Source organism: Apus apus, chromosome 14 (genome assembly GCF_020740795.1).
Source record: "Apus apus isolate bApuApu2 chromosome 14, bApuApu2.pri.cur, whole genome shotgun sequence".
NCBI lineage: Eukaryota > Metazoa > Chordata > Aves > Apodiformes > Apodidae > Apus > Apus apus.
In genome coordinates, this window is record NC_067295.1 from 12,085,894 (window position 1) to 12,106,847 (window position 20,954).

The window sequence follows — 20,954 nt, forward strand, 5'->3', positions numbered from 1 at the left end:
TGCCAGGCAGCACTGACCTCTCTGCCTGGCCACCCATCACCACCTTCAGCTGCCAAAGTTGCATTTCAGAAATGTACTAAAAACGTTTTTTGTTTGGAAACAACAGTTGCTACATAAACCCAATAGTTATCAAGGAAAACAGAAGGTATACTATGATACTGCTTGGCAGTGTTTTGAAGACAGCCATTTGGCCAAGGTTTCCAACAGTGATTACAGACATTTGCCTCGGTTTGTGTCAGCCCAAGTTGAGATGTCTCAAGCAAGCCTGATTTTGAGAAATTTTTTAGACAAATCACAGCCTTTTCAAAACATCTCTAACTGAGCACTTAAATTCACTGCACATTTTGGGAAACCTTTATCTGCAAAGATGATCATTCTTCTCAGCTTTAATTCCAAGTGCAATATCCACGATGCGCCAGTGCCTCTCTGCAAAGCTATTAATAGGTTTGGTTCCAGCAACACCACTTCAGTTTTGTGTCGTTCTGCTCAGCGTTCCTCTAAATTGGAGACCGCGTGACAGCTGCTCCTCTGGGAAAAAACCTACTGCATATAAAAGATCAAAGGCAACACAATTCAGAGCCAGTAAAGCTGCAGATGTAGCAGACATGCTGAGAAGTCTAGAAGGGGTGGGGAGAGCACACGAACCCTTTTCTGCCCCCTCTTCCTTCCTCAATGGAGATCACAACAAACCAGTAGCAAACATTTCTCCTTCTCCTGTGTCCTCTTCTCTCCCTCCCCCGAGGCTCGGGGTACTATTTTATATGATAAAGAGGAAAACACCAAGAGAGGCAAAGGATATAAAGGATATTTTGGTAATTGGCAGTAACAGGAAAGATACAGAAAACCAGCACATACTTGGAATTGTTTGACACATCTGTGATTTTAAGACAGGTAACTACAACTGGCATGCATGGTCCTCCTTCTCCTCCCCAGCCCTGCCTGGTGCTCTGCCACCAGAGACCCTGTGCCACCATGGCCCCCCCATACATCTCCAAGGGTCCTTTCATCCAGGGCAGCAGCTTACACAAGCACACTGCCTTCCTTAGTCTTTGTAACCAAGTTCTCAAAAAAAGGCACTTGTTTGGACAGTGATTAAAAATTTCCTCTTCTGTTAACAATCAAGCCATTCTTGCAAACATGCAAGATGCCTGACAGCCAGGCTCTGAAACAGAGACCAACAGTCAAAGATTTCCTGGCCATCACCTGAGAGGTGTGGATAAGATGTTTTCTCTTCCACTTGCCTAAAGGACAATCTCTGAAATATTTTAAAAGATGAGGATTCTGAATTAAACCCAAACTTAATTATTTCTCTAAGAAAGTTCTGTTGTGGCCATTGCAAAGGGCACAGTCTGCCCTACAAAAACACACAAATTTACAGAGCTGCACATAGTCAGAGCTTGCTTTGTAGATCATCATCATCATCATCATCATCTTTTTGCTACTGCTGATGCCACAGCCTCTTTTGCATAGGTATGTTGAACGAGACACCTGCTCCATGCACAGCGTGATGGAAAATGAACTGTACTTTGCTGTGCAGTGCTGCACTAATTCCCACTGGCACAGTTCATGTCCGTCAACAGGTTTTAATAGACAGCAAAGACCAGTCAAGTGAAACTAAAATATACAGGTCTTCCCAGAAAAAGAGTTGCTTTAAATATAATTTGTATCAAATTAGTAATGTTGGTCAAACTGTGAGATTATTTTTTTAAACAAGAGCTTCAGGAACAGCTTATCCAAACCACAGTCATTTTTAGATGGCTGTGCTTCACTGACTTAGTGAGAAATGAGCAACACAAGTGACAGGTTTCCCTCCATTTGCTTGTTATCTCCTAAAGGATGCTGCACATCATCATGCTCTGCATCAAGTGATTCCTAGGCTGATTCATGGATACAAATTTAATTTTATATACTTGTTTTTAGGAGCCCACAGAGCATCTCTGTTTATTAACACCAGTATAATGGCAGCTATACCAATTTATTGGCCTTTACACTTGCCAAAAAGGTGTTACACCTCCTAGCTCAGGCAAATGCTATGGTTTGAATTTGAAGGAACAGCTTGCCATAAATAAAATGAAAATGCCCTGTGTTACCACATCAAAGGATTTTGAAAAGTGCTTTTTTTCTTCCTCTTAGGTAGAGAAAGAAAAATACGGGCTAGAATAAAACCCCTAAAAAAACCAAAACCTCTACATACTAATGAAATCTTTGACAGCAAAAGCTAAAACCCAAGTGGAGTTAACCTCAAACTTATTTTTTAACATACCCGTTATCTCTTTGAGAATGTAACATAAATGATTGGCATAAACTCACACAATTTCTAGCAAGGTCAACAGATTTATTCCAAATAGCCCACTTCACTACTCATCAGATATGCACACTTGTTCACAGGGTTGGTTAAAATAAAGCCACCCAAATTTTAAAAACACAAAAACATGGCTCCCCTGCCACTCTCCTTTTAACCCTTTTCTTCCCTTCCCCTACTCTTATTCAAGTAAATTGGACTCAGCTCAGGAACGTTTATGATGGCCTAACGGGCCGGCTCCTGTGTGACCTGTATTGCCACACACCAGTGGGGCAAGTCACCAGCACTCATATGGGAAGTGCTCTCCTCATCTAACAGCCCTAACAGCATGAAAACAAACTGTCTTCTTGCCACATGGCTGCAGACTTTTGAAGCCTAATGCTACCTCAGTGCTCTGGATCCTGTCCAAATGCTCATGGAACTGAAATGCAAGGCAGCACAGCAGTTTTTACTGCAAAGCCCTCCTGCTCAGCTTGACTCTGCTGAGCTTAAGGAGCAGAGGTTGTGCCGTGGCCGTGTCCCCTTCGGGTGGCTGTGTTGTTACGGTCTCACAGGCTGCCCTTATTGCACAGGCTAAACTTGGAGCTCAGACTGCTTTTGAAAGGCACAGATGCCAGAGCCCTGGTGAAGGATGGTCTGGCCATCCCCTGCGTGAAGACTCAGCAGCTTTTTGGCACCCTGGACATTCTGCAAACACTTTGTCCTCGAGGCCCCAAATAACCGCAGGGCACAGTTGATTACTGGCACCCAAGACCCTGCACACAGAGCATGGCTCTGGAGGCAGCTCACTCTGCTGTAAAGGCTTTTCCAAGCACTTGGACACTGTCACAGACAGCAGCATCAATACCTGCTTTGTTTCACCTTGAGAAGGATTAAAGCCTGAAGGCCACTCTCTGCCTCTCTCACTTCCACCCACCCCAAGTATCATTGTTGCATCCTCCTAATGATGCAAGTAAATCAGATCACTCCCTGCCATGTTTCATCCCCTATTAAATGCAGCATGCTCTGCTCAGCTGGCATTTCTGTTTTGAAGGTACTCAATGTACTTTACAACTTAGCCCAAATTATACCTGTTTGACTTTTTAATATCACCCTACTCTGCAAGAGAAACCCTTAAGTAACCCCATAACTCAGGCTACTCCAATTTGATACTGATGAGTTCAGACTTCTGCACTTCATGTCTTGGTTTTGAACATTGCACTTTGCCTCTCCAAAGACAGTAGAGATGGAACAGATAAAAATGGAGACTCTAATTATGTCCAAACAAGGTACTTTCAAGAATTAAGAATCCCTAGTGACTGGTAGTTGGACAAACTAAGAGCTTTACCTTTGTAAGAAAAGATCTAGAATACAGAAGTGCCACAAGGGACAAGTGAGACCTGTATTTCCCCAAACTGGGGAGTTGAAACTCTCCAACAAATCTCACAGTGTGTGTTTATTATGACTTTGTCACTGACAGACTGATAACTTATGCACATAATAAGCTGTCACTGTTGATACTGATGTACCTGTACTGGTCTAACTCCTCCATGCAGACAGCCTGATGGCTTGGTAGCTTTTTAGTTTTAAAATGTCTTCAAAAGAAAGGGTGGAAGCTCAGAGAAAAATATATTATTGGCCTAAAGATCCTAGTTTCCATCTAGTGTCCATCTAGTGGAAACTGTCACTGCCCATGCAGAGGGATTGGAACTAGGTGATCTGCAAGGTCCCTTCCAATCCAAATCACTCTATGATTCTATGATCCTTGCAGATACATTTTGTCAATATAATTTTATGTTAATATTCTTAAATTCATATTACACGATGTGTATAAATCAGTACCTAGATGTTTAATTAAAGTTATGCTCTTGAGCCCATTGACCAAGTCAACCCACTGATTTTCTTTTGAGGTCTGTGATCAAACTACAAAAGAAAAAGGGTTTCCTGCATCAGCTTAACTTAAAAACAGGACCAAATGACATGCCCTCAGCTCTCATCTTACAAGTGTGTAGAAGTAATGGGCTACAGCAGAGGACCCAGCTCTGAAGAAGCATTATGAAAGCTCTTAAATTACATTTAGGTAATATGGCCAAAAAGAGCACCCTCTTTTCCCTGGTAAACACAGCTCTCTCTTCACATCAGGGCAAAAGTAAAAAAAACCCACAAATATATGTACTATTAATGAGTTGAATTATCAAAAAGTACACTGGCTGAATGATTTGCAGAGAATTTTCTACCTATCCTGTTTAGAGAGGGTGGGTAAAATAAGTTAAATTCTGCTTCTCTTGCTTCTTACAGACTTCTCAAAGCTCCATGCAACACAGATAATCTTTCTAAACATGGAGTAACATCAGCAAATTATCACATCCTTCTTCTTCATCTAACAGGATGCCATCATTAGCTAGCAGAGAGAAAAGCTTATTTTCCGACTTCTTTTGTCTATGCTGCCCTCATCACTCCCCAAGTGTCTCACTCAGCAATTTTTAACGAAGTACCACATTGCTATAGCAACATAATTAATATAAGTGCACCCTGCTAACATTTTGTGATGTTGGTAGTCACAAAGAGCACTAATGGTAGCAGGTCTCTGTGCTAAGTAGTGATCTTGGCTAACAAGAGCTAGGCTCAACACAGGCCTACAAAGAAAGTGCTTAAACCTCGTGTAATCACAGTTCCAGAGTGTAGAACAACTCAGTATTACCCACATATTACCAGTGGAGGCACTGAAATTATGTAAGTGTAATTAAGAAAAGGAATTACCCCAAGGGGAAAAAATAAAAAGAAGATAGGTGAAAATAAATGCTGGCACACCAGATCTCTCAAAATCAAGTGTTTTGCTGTGAAAGGGTATAAAGTGAAATCTCCCCAGACCCCAGGAAGGCACATTACACCTGCCATAGCACTGCTGCCCTGTGCAAGTGCAGAAAGGCAGTCTGCCATGCATGCCTGTAACCTCCACTTCACAATGTCTATCAAACCACCTTCCATACAGAATGTTTAGAGTGTGGAGGCCCTGACAGCCAAAAGTAGGAGGACTGTGATTTCCCCCAAGTCCTCTTTTAGGTGTTGCAAGTAGAATCTGTTACTAACAGATCTTTAAACGGAATGGCAAAAGGCCAGGCTAGCTAGAGATGTTTGGAAAATTAACACTGCTGTTGCATAATATTGTGAAAACTGAGATTGCTATTTACAGAGTGATTACTCTGTGAGATCAGAAGCTGTTCCACATGAGATTGTCTGTGTTTCAGTACTCCCACATATATACTGGAGATTTTTTTGGAACAGGATTCTCCAAAGATGAAGACAAAATCCGATACCAAATAGGCTGTACAGAAGCAGAAGCTCCCATAAGAAAAACTAAGAACAGGCACCCCCACCCTCCATCAGAGCATAATCCCAAATCAGCTCTTCAACAGTCATAGGAGCATCCAGCTGACTTTCCCACTTAAAAGTTTTCTGAAAGCAAGGATGGATTAATGGAGTCCAGAGCTGCTCTCCTTTCTTATTGAAGATCTACACCCCCTCATTGCAATGGTGAGAAAGGAAGAGTCAGTTAGCACATCTGCCCTCCAGTGACCTCAAGTACCTCGCACAACTGCAGTATATTTGTCTCTGTGGTGAGGAAGAAGCATAGAAGTGTGCGGGACAGGAAGCATTAACTGATGCTGAGATGACAAATTAGCTCCAAGGACTGACACCTAGCAAAGGCCTGGTTGCTGCAAGCACTTTCCATCATCCACTGTTGACCAAATGACCATGGCTCTTGCACAGCAGAGATAATCAGTGCGTCACTCCCACAAACAGAAGCACATCCTGTACTGAAATGCTGACCTAATACTTATCCAAGTTACAAGACCATGCTTTGTGTTCTTTAGCCAAAGGTCAGTTGCTCTCCAAAGTGTGTCATTTAAAAATAAATCAATCATGTTTAAGTTTCTGAGCAAACAGAAGGGTTCTGTGTTTGCCTGGCAGTGGCAGAAGGAGCACAGTGGCACTGCAGAAAAAAGGTTAGACGAGAGAAGAAACATTAATATTTACTCTGTCACAGAAACAGTCATCCAGCCACACTGTATTCTGTATACAAGAACATTAAATGGACACTAGAAATTACATTCTACACTGCTTTGTCCAACAAAACTTAGTTTTTATATCTATTTCACAGAGATTGCAGGCTTAATATGCTGAATTACAAGTTGGGGCCAAGGAACAACTTGTTATGCACTTGGGAGAAAGTAGCTTGATGCTGTGTGGTAGGTTTTTATTTCACACCAGGGCTAACTGCAGGCAGAAACACACATGCCCAATAAGGGCCACCACTTTGTGTCAGTCACACAGAACCTCCCCACAAAGGAAGATGGGCAGGGTCAAACTACATAGCACAAAGACAAAATAGGCTAATTTTGATGGATGGTTGTTTCACCTCTACATTATGTAGCATCAGAAGTTAGCTCTGCAAGAGTGGGATTCCAAAGGCTGAAAGCTTTGTTTCATGCATGCTCACTGTGCAAATTATTAACTAAACGAGTCCTTGTTTGTAGAATTAAAAAAAAACAACCAAAAAAAACCGAACACCACAAAAATCCACAGCACCTTTGTAGGCCACTTCTGGACCACAACTGCAGCATGACCTAAATGCAGAACATCATATTCTTTAAGTTTGGAAAGATTCAACAACACCAGACGAACCCCAGCTACACTGACACTGGAATTTTCTCCACCAGCATAGAGTGAACACTTATCAAATACAAACCAAGAAAATATAAAAAGAACCACTTACCAGATACAAGCAGCCTGGAGTTGTGCTGCAGGCAACAGGTCAGCTGTCGACTAAGCAACATTGATGCCATTTTATCTTTTATTTACTCAAAAATACTCAATCTTGAGATATCTTTCTGGCTGATGTTCTGAAAAAAAAGAAAAGCAAACACTTAGTTACGTCCCTGTGGATGCAGCCGCTATCACTGGGTCATCCATTTCAATTTGCCCTTTCACTAATTTCAGTGCAAAGAAAGTGCAAGCAAAGAAACTGCTGTGATGGGTTACTGCTGGTGTCCAGAGCAGTCTCAGGATTGAGACCCAAGTCTGATGTTACATCTGGTTGAGACAAGGGGCTTCTAGGCTACATCTGTATCTCCCAGCTCTAGAGGGGCCAGGGGGTAAGGATCATTATCTATTTTCCTTTGCTCTTCTTCTCTGCATTCTCTATGTGGGCTATGTTGAATTTCTAAAACAGTTTCCAGTCAGTCTCTGAAGCCAATCTGTGGTTTTTGATTCAACCTAAGCTTATGAGAAAAATCTCATCTAATACAAAAAGACAGCAGGAGAACCACTAGGAAATAAAATAAAATCACTCCTCCCCTGCAAAAAAACAGTTTCTACCAATTAATCCATCTCTATGAAGAGAGACTATAGGAGCTGGGATTGTTCAGCCTGGAGAATGCCGAGGTTGCATCTCATCAGTGTGTAATAAATACCTGATGGGAGCGAGTAAAGAAGGAGCCAGGGCCTTCTCAGTGGTGTCCAGGGACTGAGTAAGAGGCAACAGGCACAAGCTGAAATACAGTAAGCTCAACTTGAACACAGAAAAACCCTGCACAGGTCACCCAGAGAGGGTGCGGAGTCACCATACTCAGAGATATTCAAAACCCAACTGGACATGGTTCTGAGCAGCCTGCTTTAGGTGACACTGCTCGAGGGCTGGACCAGATGACCTCCAGAGGTCCCTTGCAACCTCAAGTGTTCTGTGGTTCTCCATCAGCTAGTTAAATATAAATGATCTCGTAAAATCAAGTAGCATGAATGATAGTGTGGCTCCTTTGTCACTCTGGAATACCTATGCAGAAAGCCTGGCTGGAAGTCATAACTAAATAAAACAAGTCATTGAATTATTATCCAGGACACAGGTTAAATTAAAACTTTACACCTAGAAGTGTGGTCCTTGTGTTCCACGTAGGACAGTAGAGACCTTTTTTGCCTGTACAGAGACCAAGCTGGCATTTTTCACCTGACAGGATGCCCCCCCCTCCCAGTGGGTTTAGATAATCTAGCAGTAATGATCTGAGACTTGCAGTCCAAATGAGATGTCACTGTTACCCATAAACCTCCTGGGAAGAACCCTCTTTAACAAACACACTGAGAATGGAGCTGGTCTTCCAGCAGAAAGAGATTCCAGCTTAGTGCTTACATCATTTCTATGCCATCAATAAAATATGCAGAGAGGTGCTGATGACTAGATGCAGGGAAGTAGTGATCTCTTGCTGCCATTATAGGAATTCTCTCTTACCCAACACTAATGTATTAGAAGTCTAATTTCTATATTTAGCCAAAATACCATTTGCTTTTCTTTATGCTTGAGCTTTTTCAAAATTGGCAAAAGAAAACAAAACACTCCTTGTCTACAGAGATCTATTGAGTCACAGACCTGTTAATGCTGAGGTACAAAGAAAAATCCCTGTGCCTTCCCAGACTATCAACACAGCAATTGTTTTCACTTACTTGGCTCTGAGTTCAATTTAAGATTCAAGGTATTTTGAAATCTGCCAAGGTGGGCAAACACTTGCACAACATCTGTGCATACACAGGAAAAAGCTAGATTAGCTTTGTAAGGTTTTGGGTCAGAGGTGTAGAGGGAACTAGTTAATTTTTTTTCAGAAAAGAGTAACTTCATTTAGAAGACAGGATTAATGTAACTAATTCATTAATTTTTCACTCTCAGCTTCTTTCTTTAGCTATGCTTTTTTAGAATCAATGTGCAAAGAAATATGCCAATGCCATAGATTTCTTCTCATGACCATCCTCTAGAAAAAAACAAATGCAAGTGTGAGTCAGTGAGACTATCACTGTGGGTGAATCAGCCCAGCACCTCTCACAATGATTAACCTTGATTGATGTCCTCTGCTCACATTTATTCATCCAGTCTGTACTTCTGCAATCTACAATTCCCTCCTTAAGTTTGCCCTGCAAAGTCTTTATTTTTTAAAAGTCTTCAAGAGCCCATTAGAAGCTCATGTGATCACAGCTTTGCAGGAACAAACAAATGGAGCAGTGAAACATACCTATGACAGAGGGCTAAAACAACCCACTGAGGTTTGCTTCCCTGTTCTCATCCCCTTGGGTCATCTCCTGTGGGTGTTTTGCAAACAACTGACCAATCTACTTTCCCCACAATGAGGAGATGCCTCTTCAAATACAAATCAAACATACCTCCAAGTCATGCTACACGGTTGTACCTGCCAGTATTCAGGCTTCCCTGCAGTGGGATCTACTCTTCCTTCCCTTGATGAAACACGCTGATCTCTTTGCTCCCAGAGTGTTATTTTATCTTTTACTTATATCTACTGTTTATCTTAAGTCCTTTAATGGTTAAAATACAATTTTTATAGAAGGCTCAAAAATATATTTGGAAATGGTACTGGCTTTTTTAAATACTCGTAGAAAAAACTATTGCAAGAGGTTTACAAATAAAGTAGCTTAGCTCTAATCTTCCTTGATAGTTGTTATATAAAAAGTTTTACCATTTTCTAGTCCAGAGTCAGAATAAATAATGTAATATCACATTTGAGTATAAGAAAAATCAACTTCTTTTCCATCTCCATTACGCACTCCAGTTCTCACAGGAGATCAGCTGATGTGATTGGTATATTTGTCTAAGCACATATTATTTGGTTATCATCATAACCAATTGAATTTTGCCTCCATAATCCAACTCTCGATCAATTCCCACAGGCCCAGCATGTTCCAGCCCTGCGAGCAGAGGCAGCACAGCTTGCAAGCCAGCAGAAACCCCCTCTCCTGCACGTGGCACAGCCGCAGCAAAGCCACGGTTGCCACTGCTGCTTCGGAGCAACTGCCTGCAGCTTCAGGTGCTTAAAATCCAGGCAAAACACACCCACCGATTTCAGGTATCAGACTGCAAAGGGGATGGGAAGGACAATGTTTAGGTTAGATTTGTAATTAAATGCCAGCTATCTTAGACCTCAAAGAAGTGAGGCTTTTCCAGATAAAGAGATGAATAATAGTCTTCTCTAAATATTTTTCCTCTAATGGCACCTGTCTGAGCCGGCAAAGGCCATTGTTACAGATAACTGTACCAAACAGCTATATTTGCATATATCTTAGTATATAATTTTGCATTACATAAACATACGCGTTTACAAATACAGTTTAAGTCACCGTTACTACCTTCTTTTAGTAAGAAAAATTATTTTCACAGGAAGTTCAGAACAGTTTATTGAGCGCATGAAACATGAGGATATGGGGCTTTTTTTAAATGCACACAATGTGAAATTGCATAATTTTTTTTTTCAGCAGCAGCTCTTGAAATTCTGTACTGAGTGATTATTTCTGACAGGCAAAATTAGTTACTAGGAACGACAAGAGCCACTCAGCTGCAGTAGCCTACTGTGAACATATAAAGACGCATTGTTTCTGTGAGCTAACGAGATTGTTTCTTAGGGGGAACCCCTCAAAAAATAGTAAAAATTAGAGGGACCCCAACATTCAGGGGGGCTTGATCCAGATGCAAGAGTGAAAATGTACGAACTAGGAGTTGGTGTAACATGCTGGCTCACTAGCAGCGAAGCCGATGCCGCGTGACGGCCGCGTTTCAGCCCGCAGCACAAACCTGGAAGCCTCTGAACGTGTCCCTGGGGCAGATGCAAAGGTAAGAGGGGAAACAGAGACACTACAAGACAGGATGAGAAGTCAGCACTGCAGATTTGCATCTTTCTTGCCGCTCATGCCAAAGCCACAAAAGCCTGTTTTAAATTCATGGGGGCGCATTCATCTGTCCCTCAGCTGCTCCAAATCCATTTAACCAGCACAATTAAGTGGTTTAGAAACAGCAGCACAAGCTGCACACTGCAATTGCTCCACAAGTCTTCACTTGTATTTGGGGGACAGGGAGGTAAAGGCAAATTAATTCCTTCTTAGTTATCCTTCACTTGACTTTTCCATGAGGCATAGCAGTGAGGGATGGTCATGCTATGCATCAATTGTCATGAAATTTAAAATACCTCCAACTATCTTTTCCTCCTGTTTGCTTGGATCCATGTCAATGTGGAAGCAGCACCAGGCTGATTCACTTTGCAAGCTGCATGGGGTGCAGCCCGAGGTCCTGAAGCTCTGCCAACCCCAGACATAGTGGATGGACACTTCCCCTCTCCAGTGGGAGCCCAAGGCAGCACCAGCGCGGTCTCTGAAAGCAAACTCAGCCTTTCCACAGCCCAGCCTGCCCTGCCACCCTGCAGGTGAGCCCTGCAGGCAGTTTGCAAAGAGAGTTTACACAGCTCAGCATACCTTGGCACTGCATTTTCTAACCTCCACAATGCTCCCACACCTGCACAGCAGGGCTCTTCAGACAGCTTTTCTGGAAGAGAATCAGGCTGGAATATATCAGAGTCAAGCTGGAAAGAGTTTGGATAATGAGGCCAGGACATAGACACTAAAAAGAGGGAGTGACAGACCCCATCACATACACAGTGGCTACCATATGGTAAGTCAGAGATGAGATCAGCAGTTTTGAAAGAGGGAGAAGATAGAAACTGCCAAAACCAGAGCTGGATGGGACTGTAATGCCTGAGCTGAATGGGGACATGCTCTCCAGCCCCATTCATGCTGCCCAAGTCCAATCATCTCTTACTCTGCAACAGCATGACAAGTGAGAAGGAAAAATCTTAGCTAGTTCTTTTACATTCTGCACCCCATAAACTCCTGAAAATCCTGCTTCTACTAATTTTTATTATTTTCACCAACTTCTGGCAGATAGTGTTCTGTGTCTGGGGCCCACAAAACGGAGTTGAAGAGCCTGATCTTTAAAAAAATAACAAGAAGCCTTTTTTTTAAAGAGGGCTAGGTCTCCTGATTTGCAAGTGCTCCTAAACAAGCATCTTGCTTGACTCTGGTGATGCAGCTCAAGTGTTTTACTTCCAAAAACAGCTCAAGGAGATCCCAGAATTTGAAATATCCCTGCAATTTCACGAAGCAACGTAAATATGGGTGAGGTGGAAGACAGTACATTCCATTAAACATCTATTAAACATAAAATCCATTAAACATAATCAATGTCCTTAAATTGCATCTGAGGAAGAACAGAGCAACCTAATGGTATCACAGTATCTATATAAAAGGATTCAATGTATATAGCAGCTGCTACTGAAAATGCACTGCAGTCACTAAGCACTGCCCTACCCTCCTTGGGGAGATCGGGAATGTCCACATCCAATAGATCACAGCAGCAAAATATTGAATGACTTGACCAGTTGCTATTGACAGAGCACATTAGCCATCCTGACTTACTGCTTTAGCCACTTAAATGTAGTAAACAAAGTGAGTAAATAAATAAATAAGCATGCCAACACGCTGATGTATTTATCTGCAATTCACTTGGTCCCAGAAGCAGGGTTAAGAGTTCAATATAGACTGTGTAGGTATTTATGAAAGCCTGAGTGCACACAATGAAATACAACAGGTCCTCTTACTTCAACAGGGTGTTTTTTTTCACAGGTATAGTTCTGAAAAAAAATAATTAATTAATTAGCTTACAACAGCTTTTGCAAGAGAAATTTGTTAGAGTAAGACCAAGAACTTCTAGTGATAAAGTGATTAAAACTATCTGAAATCATCATGGGAATAGGAAAGCCCTGTTAGGAGGCAGTCACAAGAAAGTGTACATCTAGTGCTCATGTAAGGCCAGCATTAGATTCTCCATCCAGCATCTGTATAAATCCAGCACAAAGTAGAATTTAAACCCTCAGCTTCAGGAAGAACAGTACCTACTGCCATCCTCATGAGATGGCACAGAAAAGAGAAACAAGCTGCTCCTCACCCAACTTGATCATCCAAAGGCCACAGCCTTGAACTTCAAAAGCAATGGTGGTTACAAGCACCCCACAACACCAGGGCCATGTATCAGGATTACTACAGTGACTGAGACACTCTATGGAAGGGGTCTGCTGGGTCTATGGGACCACCATCACATCAGACGAGCCCCATGAGCACTCTGAAGCTCAGCACTTATCTGGCACAATTCCCCAGGCTGCAGCTGGAAAAGCCAGCACAAAGAATGAACAGCAAGTTGGTTCTCACCAGGGCACTTCCCACCAAGCAACACCAACAAAACAAGTGACAGCTGCTGCAGGTGGAAACCTGTGTCTACCACCAGAACGGGTTTTGCCAGAAAACACTTCATAAACTGACAGTTGCTTTTGCTGCTTATTCCTCTAATAACCTAAACGGCTTCATGTAGAACAGGATGTAATTGGAAACTCTATGATTGTACTTAAGTTGTCAAGGACACAGTTGTCATAGTTACAAGGAAAGCTCAAGTGTCTGTTATTCATGGTTGCTTATTTATTTGTTGACACCAATTGGATCAAACATACCTGTTACTGCTCAGAAAAAATAGGGAGACCAGTTTCGTTTTTCAAGTCTTGACAAAGCAGTACCTATTGCACACAACAGTGTAAGTCTTCCCAAACAAACTGACTTTTTGCACAGCTACCTTACTTCCCTCCACATGCAGTTGGCATTCAAGTCAGTCTGTTCTGAAAAGTACAGCAAAAGACCAAAGCAGGAGGCAACACATGAGACAAAAACCTCATGTCCATGGCTTGGAAGGACTGTACAGCATCCATCATGGCAATACCCACCTGTCTAGCGAGACCAACAGTTAGGTCAGAGCTCAACCAGCAGCAAAACATTCAGACCTTCCACCAAGTTTTAAAAGCCAGATACAGTCAGAACTGTCATTACACTCTTTATATGGCTCTTCTCTTTATGTGTCTTCTAAGCAGGGTTTGGTGGCTGGATATGCATCTAACTTTTTTTCCTCTTCTTTTTTTAATCTTTCAGCCCTTGTCTCTCTTTGCTTTCCCTCTCTAACAAATATTGTATGAAGGAAAGACCCCTAGTCCCTAGTCCAAGGAACAAGAACAGGTGGCAATGTTATGATTACAGCACACTAGGATTCAGGTGATACAAACTTCTGAGCAGCTCATTTTTGATTCAAGAACTATTGGAAGAGCTAAGATGGGATGAGATGTGCCTACACCTTCCCTGTGAAAAACATGCATTGCCTCAGGAAAGGAAAGAATGGGGTTTTAAAAAGCATCTGTTAGAAATTGGACAAGTTCCAGATCTGCAGCTAAAAATACCTACTTAAATGGCATAACTGTGCATAAACGTTGGTAAAACCAAGCACAACTAAACTAATCCTAGCTGAAAAAAAAAATAATTTAGTTTGTCATTCCGTAATGGTTCTCACTGAAAAAAATAGCACTTTGATATTTCAGTGAACTTCAGTGAGCTACCCATAAGAACCTCTCTTCAAGCCTGCTCATTTTGAATCCATTTTTTTAAATGCAGATAGCAACAACATATCCAAATGATGGCTGTTCATTTCCACACGTCTGCCCCACCAAAATGGTTCAGCTCTCAACAGGTTAAACACCTTAAATTATGACACAGCCATGCCTTTCAGATTAGATGCTCTGCAAGCATTCTGTAGTTTTGGAAAAATTGAATTTCCTTGCAGGAAGCTCCACTTGAGGGTATTTTGCAAATACTTCAATTATATTCCTTTTAAGATTTTGTTCTTCAGCATCCTAGCACTGCCTTCTCAGAGGTCATGAAAATAGATAGATAAATAGCATAAAATAAAAGGTACTGTAAAAGCACAATTTATTCTTCTGCTTCCTGAAGTCATAAAACAGCTCACTTGGAGCAGCCTGCAGCAAAACCAAGGAAAACGTCTTAAACGGGAGCCAAGTGCTCTGGTTTCTCAAGGTGACCCCCATTTCAGCCGAAAACCCGGAAAAGCAGACGCATGCAGATTTCTTTTACAAGGGGTGCAGCAAACAGGCGGGGGAAGAGCTAACCATGCATACCCACGACAGGGACGTCTTCACATCACACATGCCTGCACGGACATGGAGACAGGCATTCACCTCTGCTCAGAAAGCCGGGCAGCGCAGCCCTTGCAGGCTCTGCCGGCGCCTGCACGGATCCCGACCGCACGCAGGCACAAGGCAAAGGCACTTACACGGCTCGGATGGAAACTCCCCGCAGGCAGCTCGCTGGCTGGAAGCGTCCCGCTCTCCTTCACTTCAGAGCAGGCTGCTGCCGACTGTGCCCGTGAGAAATGCCATCGCTGCCAGCTCCTTCCTGCAGCCGCTCGCAACTGCCGGCAGCGAGCGCGGGCATCACCCAGAGACAGCCCCGAGCTGCCACCCTGCAGCGCGGCTGGGGGAATGCCCCAGTTAATGAAGCCACCTCCTACAACCTATACTCCCTGCTCAGCCAAACCCAGCAGGGAGTAATACCCAGCTCGCCTCAAACAGATCCAGTACCTCTGGCAAGTGGGTACAGCCCATCAGCTCAGACCCCTGGGAGTCTGAGTTCACCTGAATGCCCTCTCGGCAGGTTCCTGAAAACAAATTGCTGAGCTGCAGAGCCAGGCTGTATGAAGGCCTGAAATGGTGCCCTTAGTTTTCAAGGATTGTGAAAGCTGAAGAACAGGTTTTGTCCTTAAACCCCTTCATTTTATTCACAACCCTCTGGTTTGCAAATATCCCGAGGGCGACACTCGGGCACACAACTCTCCCGTTCCCTCCCGCGGTGAGAGGGCAGCACAGCGGGCAGCAGCCATCCCAGCACCCATCCCAGCCCGGCCATGGGAGAGACATGGATCTGCACAGAGAACACAGCGGCGTCCCCTGGGGCCTGCGGAGGCAGGGAGGGCAGGCACACGGTGCTGTCGCCCAGGCAGGGCTGCCATCGCCGGGTTGCCATGGTGCCTGGGGGCAAGAGGGAAGATGTGCCAGAGCGCAGGAAAAGGCTGAGCCGCTTCAGATTTAAATCCCTGTGACAGTGCTTCGGCCGAGCCACTGCACGGTTGCTGTGGCAACCGACGACTGAAAAATCACAGAGGAAATCTGTAATTATTACAAGCGAGATGGTGACTTACCCACTTCAGTAATCAGGGCATTAAAACGACTGGAGCCGAGGAGGGGGTGCTCTGTGCCCCCCAACAGGCAGGGCTGCACTGCAGCAGGGAGCCGCGGGCTGGGTCCTAGCTGTGGGATGCAACGTTTCGGCAGGATGCTTTCCTCAGTTCGGGGTCTGGAGCCTGCCCGAGGGGCTGCGACCGAAGTGCCTGCACCCACGTGCTGCACGGAGGGAGAGGAGGGAGCAGCCTGCTCCTCGGCGGGTGAGCCCGAGAACTGAGCTGCCTTGGCTCAGCACAGGCACAGCGCCGAGTAAGGAAGGGCCTAAGACAGGCAGAGGGCAGGACAGATATCGGAAACAGCCCACCAGATAGGAGGTGCAATGCTTACAGGAAGCAGCTAAGGTCCCTGGAAATTCAGTGACTCCAGTTTGTGCTGCTATTACAGCACCATGCTTTCTTCTTCCACCTTCTCTCAGTGCAGCAAGAGCAGCAGCATTTAGTTGGTTGGAGAGCACACTGTGGTGATTACTGAGCTAACACAGGGACAGAAAGTCATTCAGGTAGACAAAACACACTCTGAAGTCTCTCTCTATTGTAGCATTATTCTGACAGAGATAATTTACACTCCAACAGATGTGACGCCAGCGTCCACACAATCAATTTATATCCATTGCAGGAATATATGCTTTAAAGTCACCACGTTGCTCTCCAGAGCTCTTCTACACAAAACATCCAGTTGATCACCATACAGACAAACTGCTAATGAAAACACTGTTAACACCAACACAAAGGGAATGGGACGTGGCTAACTCTGTTTCCTTCTCCTTCACTGTAAGATGATGGCCTGGGAGCCCACGTGAGAACCAGCAGCTGCCAAGAAAGGAGCCTGAACTGCAGCCATTTATACAACAGATACCTTACTACTCCTAAGTAACAGGATGTTGATTTGATCCAAATTACAGACTGAAGTTGATGCCTCACCTTCATCATTTAACATCTCTTATCAATTACATACAAAGACTGTAAATGATATATTTAAACCTGAACTGGTTGCCAGACAGTAAAACAAACTGCTGATTGAAAACTGAACATGTTCACTAGCTAATCTACCACAGGAAGTGCAATATTCCTATTCAGACAGACAGCAGCAGGGACACATCACAAACTAGAGGGAGAAGGACCAAAAAATGTAGGTATTTACACTCACCACATATAAAAAACTGGATTAAAAGGCAATGCCTTCTAATAACAATTTATTACTAAACTTATTCACTGAATAATCAGGATTACATCTCCTAAGGATGCACTCCAGGGAAATGGAGGTATGACAAAGAAATTCTTGTGCCTCTGCTGAGTGCTACATTACCTGGTGTGAGGCTGAACTCATTAAACAAAACTATCTTGGATTAAAAGTACTTCTTATTATGAAGTGCTTCAGTGGTGGTAACAATTTATATGACAAAATCATCTAGAGACTCCAGTCAGCATCGTGCCCCACCATGCTAAGCTATGTCATGTCCAATTGCTGGGAAACTCATCCTCCAGAGAGAGAGCAATTCAGTAACAGACTTTATTTGTAGTGGATTTTTGTTTGTTTGTTTAACCCTTGCCTCAAATGACTCCACACTGAAGTGTCACTTCCTGGCTAGGATCTAAGTTCTTCCTGTTAGGTGCAGTTGCTTTCAGCCCCTTCACTCACAGCACAGCTCCTCCATACCCATGAGTACCCTGCCTGGCAGGCTGGATGCACAAAGAGGATGACAATGGCTCGTGTGTCCTGTTGCAGGGCAAAGAATGGGGAGGTCTCAGTCATTCTTATGTCAGTGATTTGAAGTTTGAAGCAACTGTAACTGCTAAAGACTTCTTTCTGATGCAGTAACAATATGCAATTCACAAAAATGTGGATTGTGAAAGCCATGGACTTCCATTTGATTTAATCAAGAGCACATTGGTAATGACATCTAGTGGAACAGTTTGTCATTGGACAGGACATGGCCAAGCACCCACAATAAGTACACAGCCTGCACTGACATGCAGTTTTTTAAGGAAGCCTCGTTACACCATGTTTTGCTGAAAGAAAATAAACTGCTTTAGCAGAATCAAAAGCATGTCTTTCCACCATTAGATATATTGTTATGTATCAATACTACATATATCCTTCTGAAATATATATTATGATGATACAAGGCAAAATGAGGACCAGATTCTGGCCAGGCTGGTCCACAAGACCAAGTAAAAGAACAAGAGGTCCAGTCAGAGTAGCAACCATGCTTGACTCACTGTTGAAACATCACTTACCCATGAACCATGTTTATCATCAGTCCTACTACTTTGACTGAATGAAGTCCTACCACATCAAAATCTACAGAGAAGCAAAAGAACAACCTCTGAACTCATTCATGATCATGTAATGGTCCAATTTTAATGAATAAATTAACACCAGGAATCTTACAGGTTGCATGAAAAGGGGTACTTCCCAAACACCTTATTGGCCAAGGAAAAGTGAAGATTGTGATAATTTAAGCAAGTAGTCACTGATCTCCTGCTGCTGCTAAAGGCACTTCTAAAAGAAGTGGCATTTTGGATTTCATAATCAACAGAAAAAGAGCTCAACAAGATTTGTTAGGTACAGTTACTGCAACACACAGATGGTTGCTGGGATCACAAAAGTTCTTCCCAGTCAGAGGTCCCATAACATCATGAATTCAGCCCCTAGCACTGTCATTATCTCCAGTTGCTTCTACTGCCTCTCTCAGTAACACAAGCTGGCCCTTTTTATGTTTTTCTTCAGCTGCTTTTTACAACAGCCAAGGCAGAAGCATCATGTCACAGCAGTTACATCAGCCCCTTACCCCACCTGCTGCCCAAGCCTTGGAACAAACAGAAGATTTTCATCCCCTTCACCCCCATAATTCCACTCCCTGGGAAAACTGCACTGCAAACGAGGAGCATGGAATTCACCTGAGCCAATCTCATCCTCTACCTTCCTATCTCCACCAACACCACTCTTGATTGTGTAATCCTACTTCCCTCTCCGAGAAGCTGCATTGCAGCAATAGCTGTGGAGCAAAAAACAAGGTTTGCTTGAAACTGGATCGGGGGGCAGAGAACACAGATGGACTGCACGGCAGCACGGCCGGTGGAGGTGAAACACATCCTCCTGCCGGCCGGCTGGGGACCGCCCCTGACAGCACCGTGTGCTTCACCTGGAGTGATGAAATCCCTAGGGATTTAGAAGTCATGGCCTGTGATGTGCACTCGGATTACGCTCTGGTCTGTTGCCAGGAAGCATTTTATGCCTGAAATCTGTCCTGTCATTCCAGAGCAGTTTGTTTTGGTTTCTAAACAGCTTCTTAACCTGCCCTATTCTCCAGGTGCCACGGAGGTAATAATTTATATCATCAGATTTATACAGTGAGCTATTAAAAATGCTTCAATACAAACTTACTCCCTCCATCCTACTCCCAATGTCCTCATTATTTTTAGTGTACATCACAACACTAATACTAAGCAAGCACCTGGCAAAAATGTCATTCATACTAGATGCAGAAAGAGAAGTGACAGAGAAGAACAGGGTGGCTGGTTCCTGTTATTTGGCATCTAGTAAGAAGAAAGCCTGACAGACATATTTGGAGGAAACATAATACAAACAAAAAAACATGACTGCTAGTAAGTTACATCAAGCTTATTAAAAATACTTATTTTGATGTTATTTACATTACTTGTTCACATTCTTGTATGATTTCCAGTCCACTTTAAAATATGCAAGTTGATTTCAGTGTTTACTGCCAAGAACCTCCACACACTCTATCCTCTGGTAAAAGAGGAAACCACAATTGGCATGCTGTTGTGCTGTTCAAAGTCTTTAATCAAAATAGAGCTTAATGCTATACAAATACTAATGAGGCATATTATTATTTCTTTTCCCTGAAAACTACTTTTTTTTTGCCCCCCCTGCCCCCATTTTCCTCAGTGGCTTCTCCAAGCCTATATTCTTGCATTGATTCATTCAGAAAGGAAAAGTACTGGAGGGCAAGAGGTGACATTTCTTGCAAAAACAGTCTGTAGGATTGTTTATTTGCTGGATAGAAATGAGGATGAGAAAAGAGTGATTTAATACCAGGATTAGAGGTAACAAAGCTAGCATGAAATCTTCCAGCACTGGTATACAGATTTCCATGAAGAGCTTGCTGCCTTGTGCTTTGCATGGTACACATTTTACAGATGGAAGCTGGATACTTCAAAATTGAGCCAAACATTAAAAATAGAACATCATGAAAACATTATCTCTAATTTATGTCTTCTGCCAACACCCACTTTTTTGTTCTGTGTGAAACCAGTGATGAAACCAAGGTTACAAGGGAAGGAAACAAATATAAGCCCTCAAAAAAACCCAAACCCTCAACAAACTAGAAAGAAAACCTTGTGCTGGAAATCCACACTCTCTGGTAACTCTGTTCCACACCCAGAAATATGTCACATGTGCCTTCTAGCCTCCCAGCTGACCTGCAGGTAACCTGAGGCTGAGATGCCTGCAAGATAACTGGCAGGACAGCACCCCTCCTCATTTTTTCTTTCATTTTACCCTGTCCACCCTTGCAGCTTCCCTTTCCACACAAGCAAGTCTTTTACCCACCAGGCTAGTGCACATTCTGCTACGCCTCCTGCAGAGCTATCATGGTCTTCTAGTCAAAGGAAGTTTTTAAAGCCAGGTTTCAAACTCCAGGC

At 43.2% G+C, this 20,954-nt stretch overlaps 1 protein-coding gene across 5 annotated transcripts in view; it reads right to left on the reverse strand.

Annotated features, from left to right (window-relative positions):
* The window catches only part of ABAT (4-aminobutyrate aminotransferase), a 48,235-nt gene that overhangs the window by 22,358 nt on the left and 4,923 nt on the right, over nucleotides 1-20,954 (reverse strand). For 3 of the 5 annotated variants that reach the window (XM_051632214.1, XM_051632217.1, XM_051632218.1), the window contains exon 2: nucleotides 7,059-7,185. In XM_051632214.1, the coding sequence (XP_051488174.1) occupies nucleotides 7,059-7,128 (70 nt within the window). In that variant the 5' untranslated portion in view covers nucleotides 7,129-7,185. Of the gene's footprint in view, nucleotides 1-7,058; nucleotides 7,186-15,320; nucleotides 15,516-16,244; nucleotides 16,510-20,954 lie in introns of those variants that run through there. The other 2 variants (XM_051632216.1, XM_051632215.1) reach the window with 2 other exon arrangements.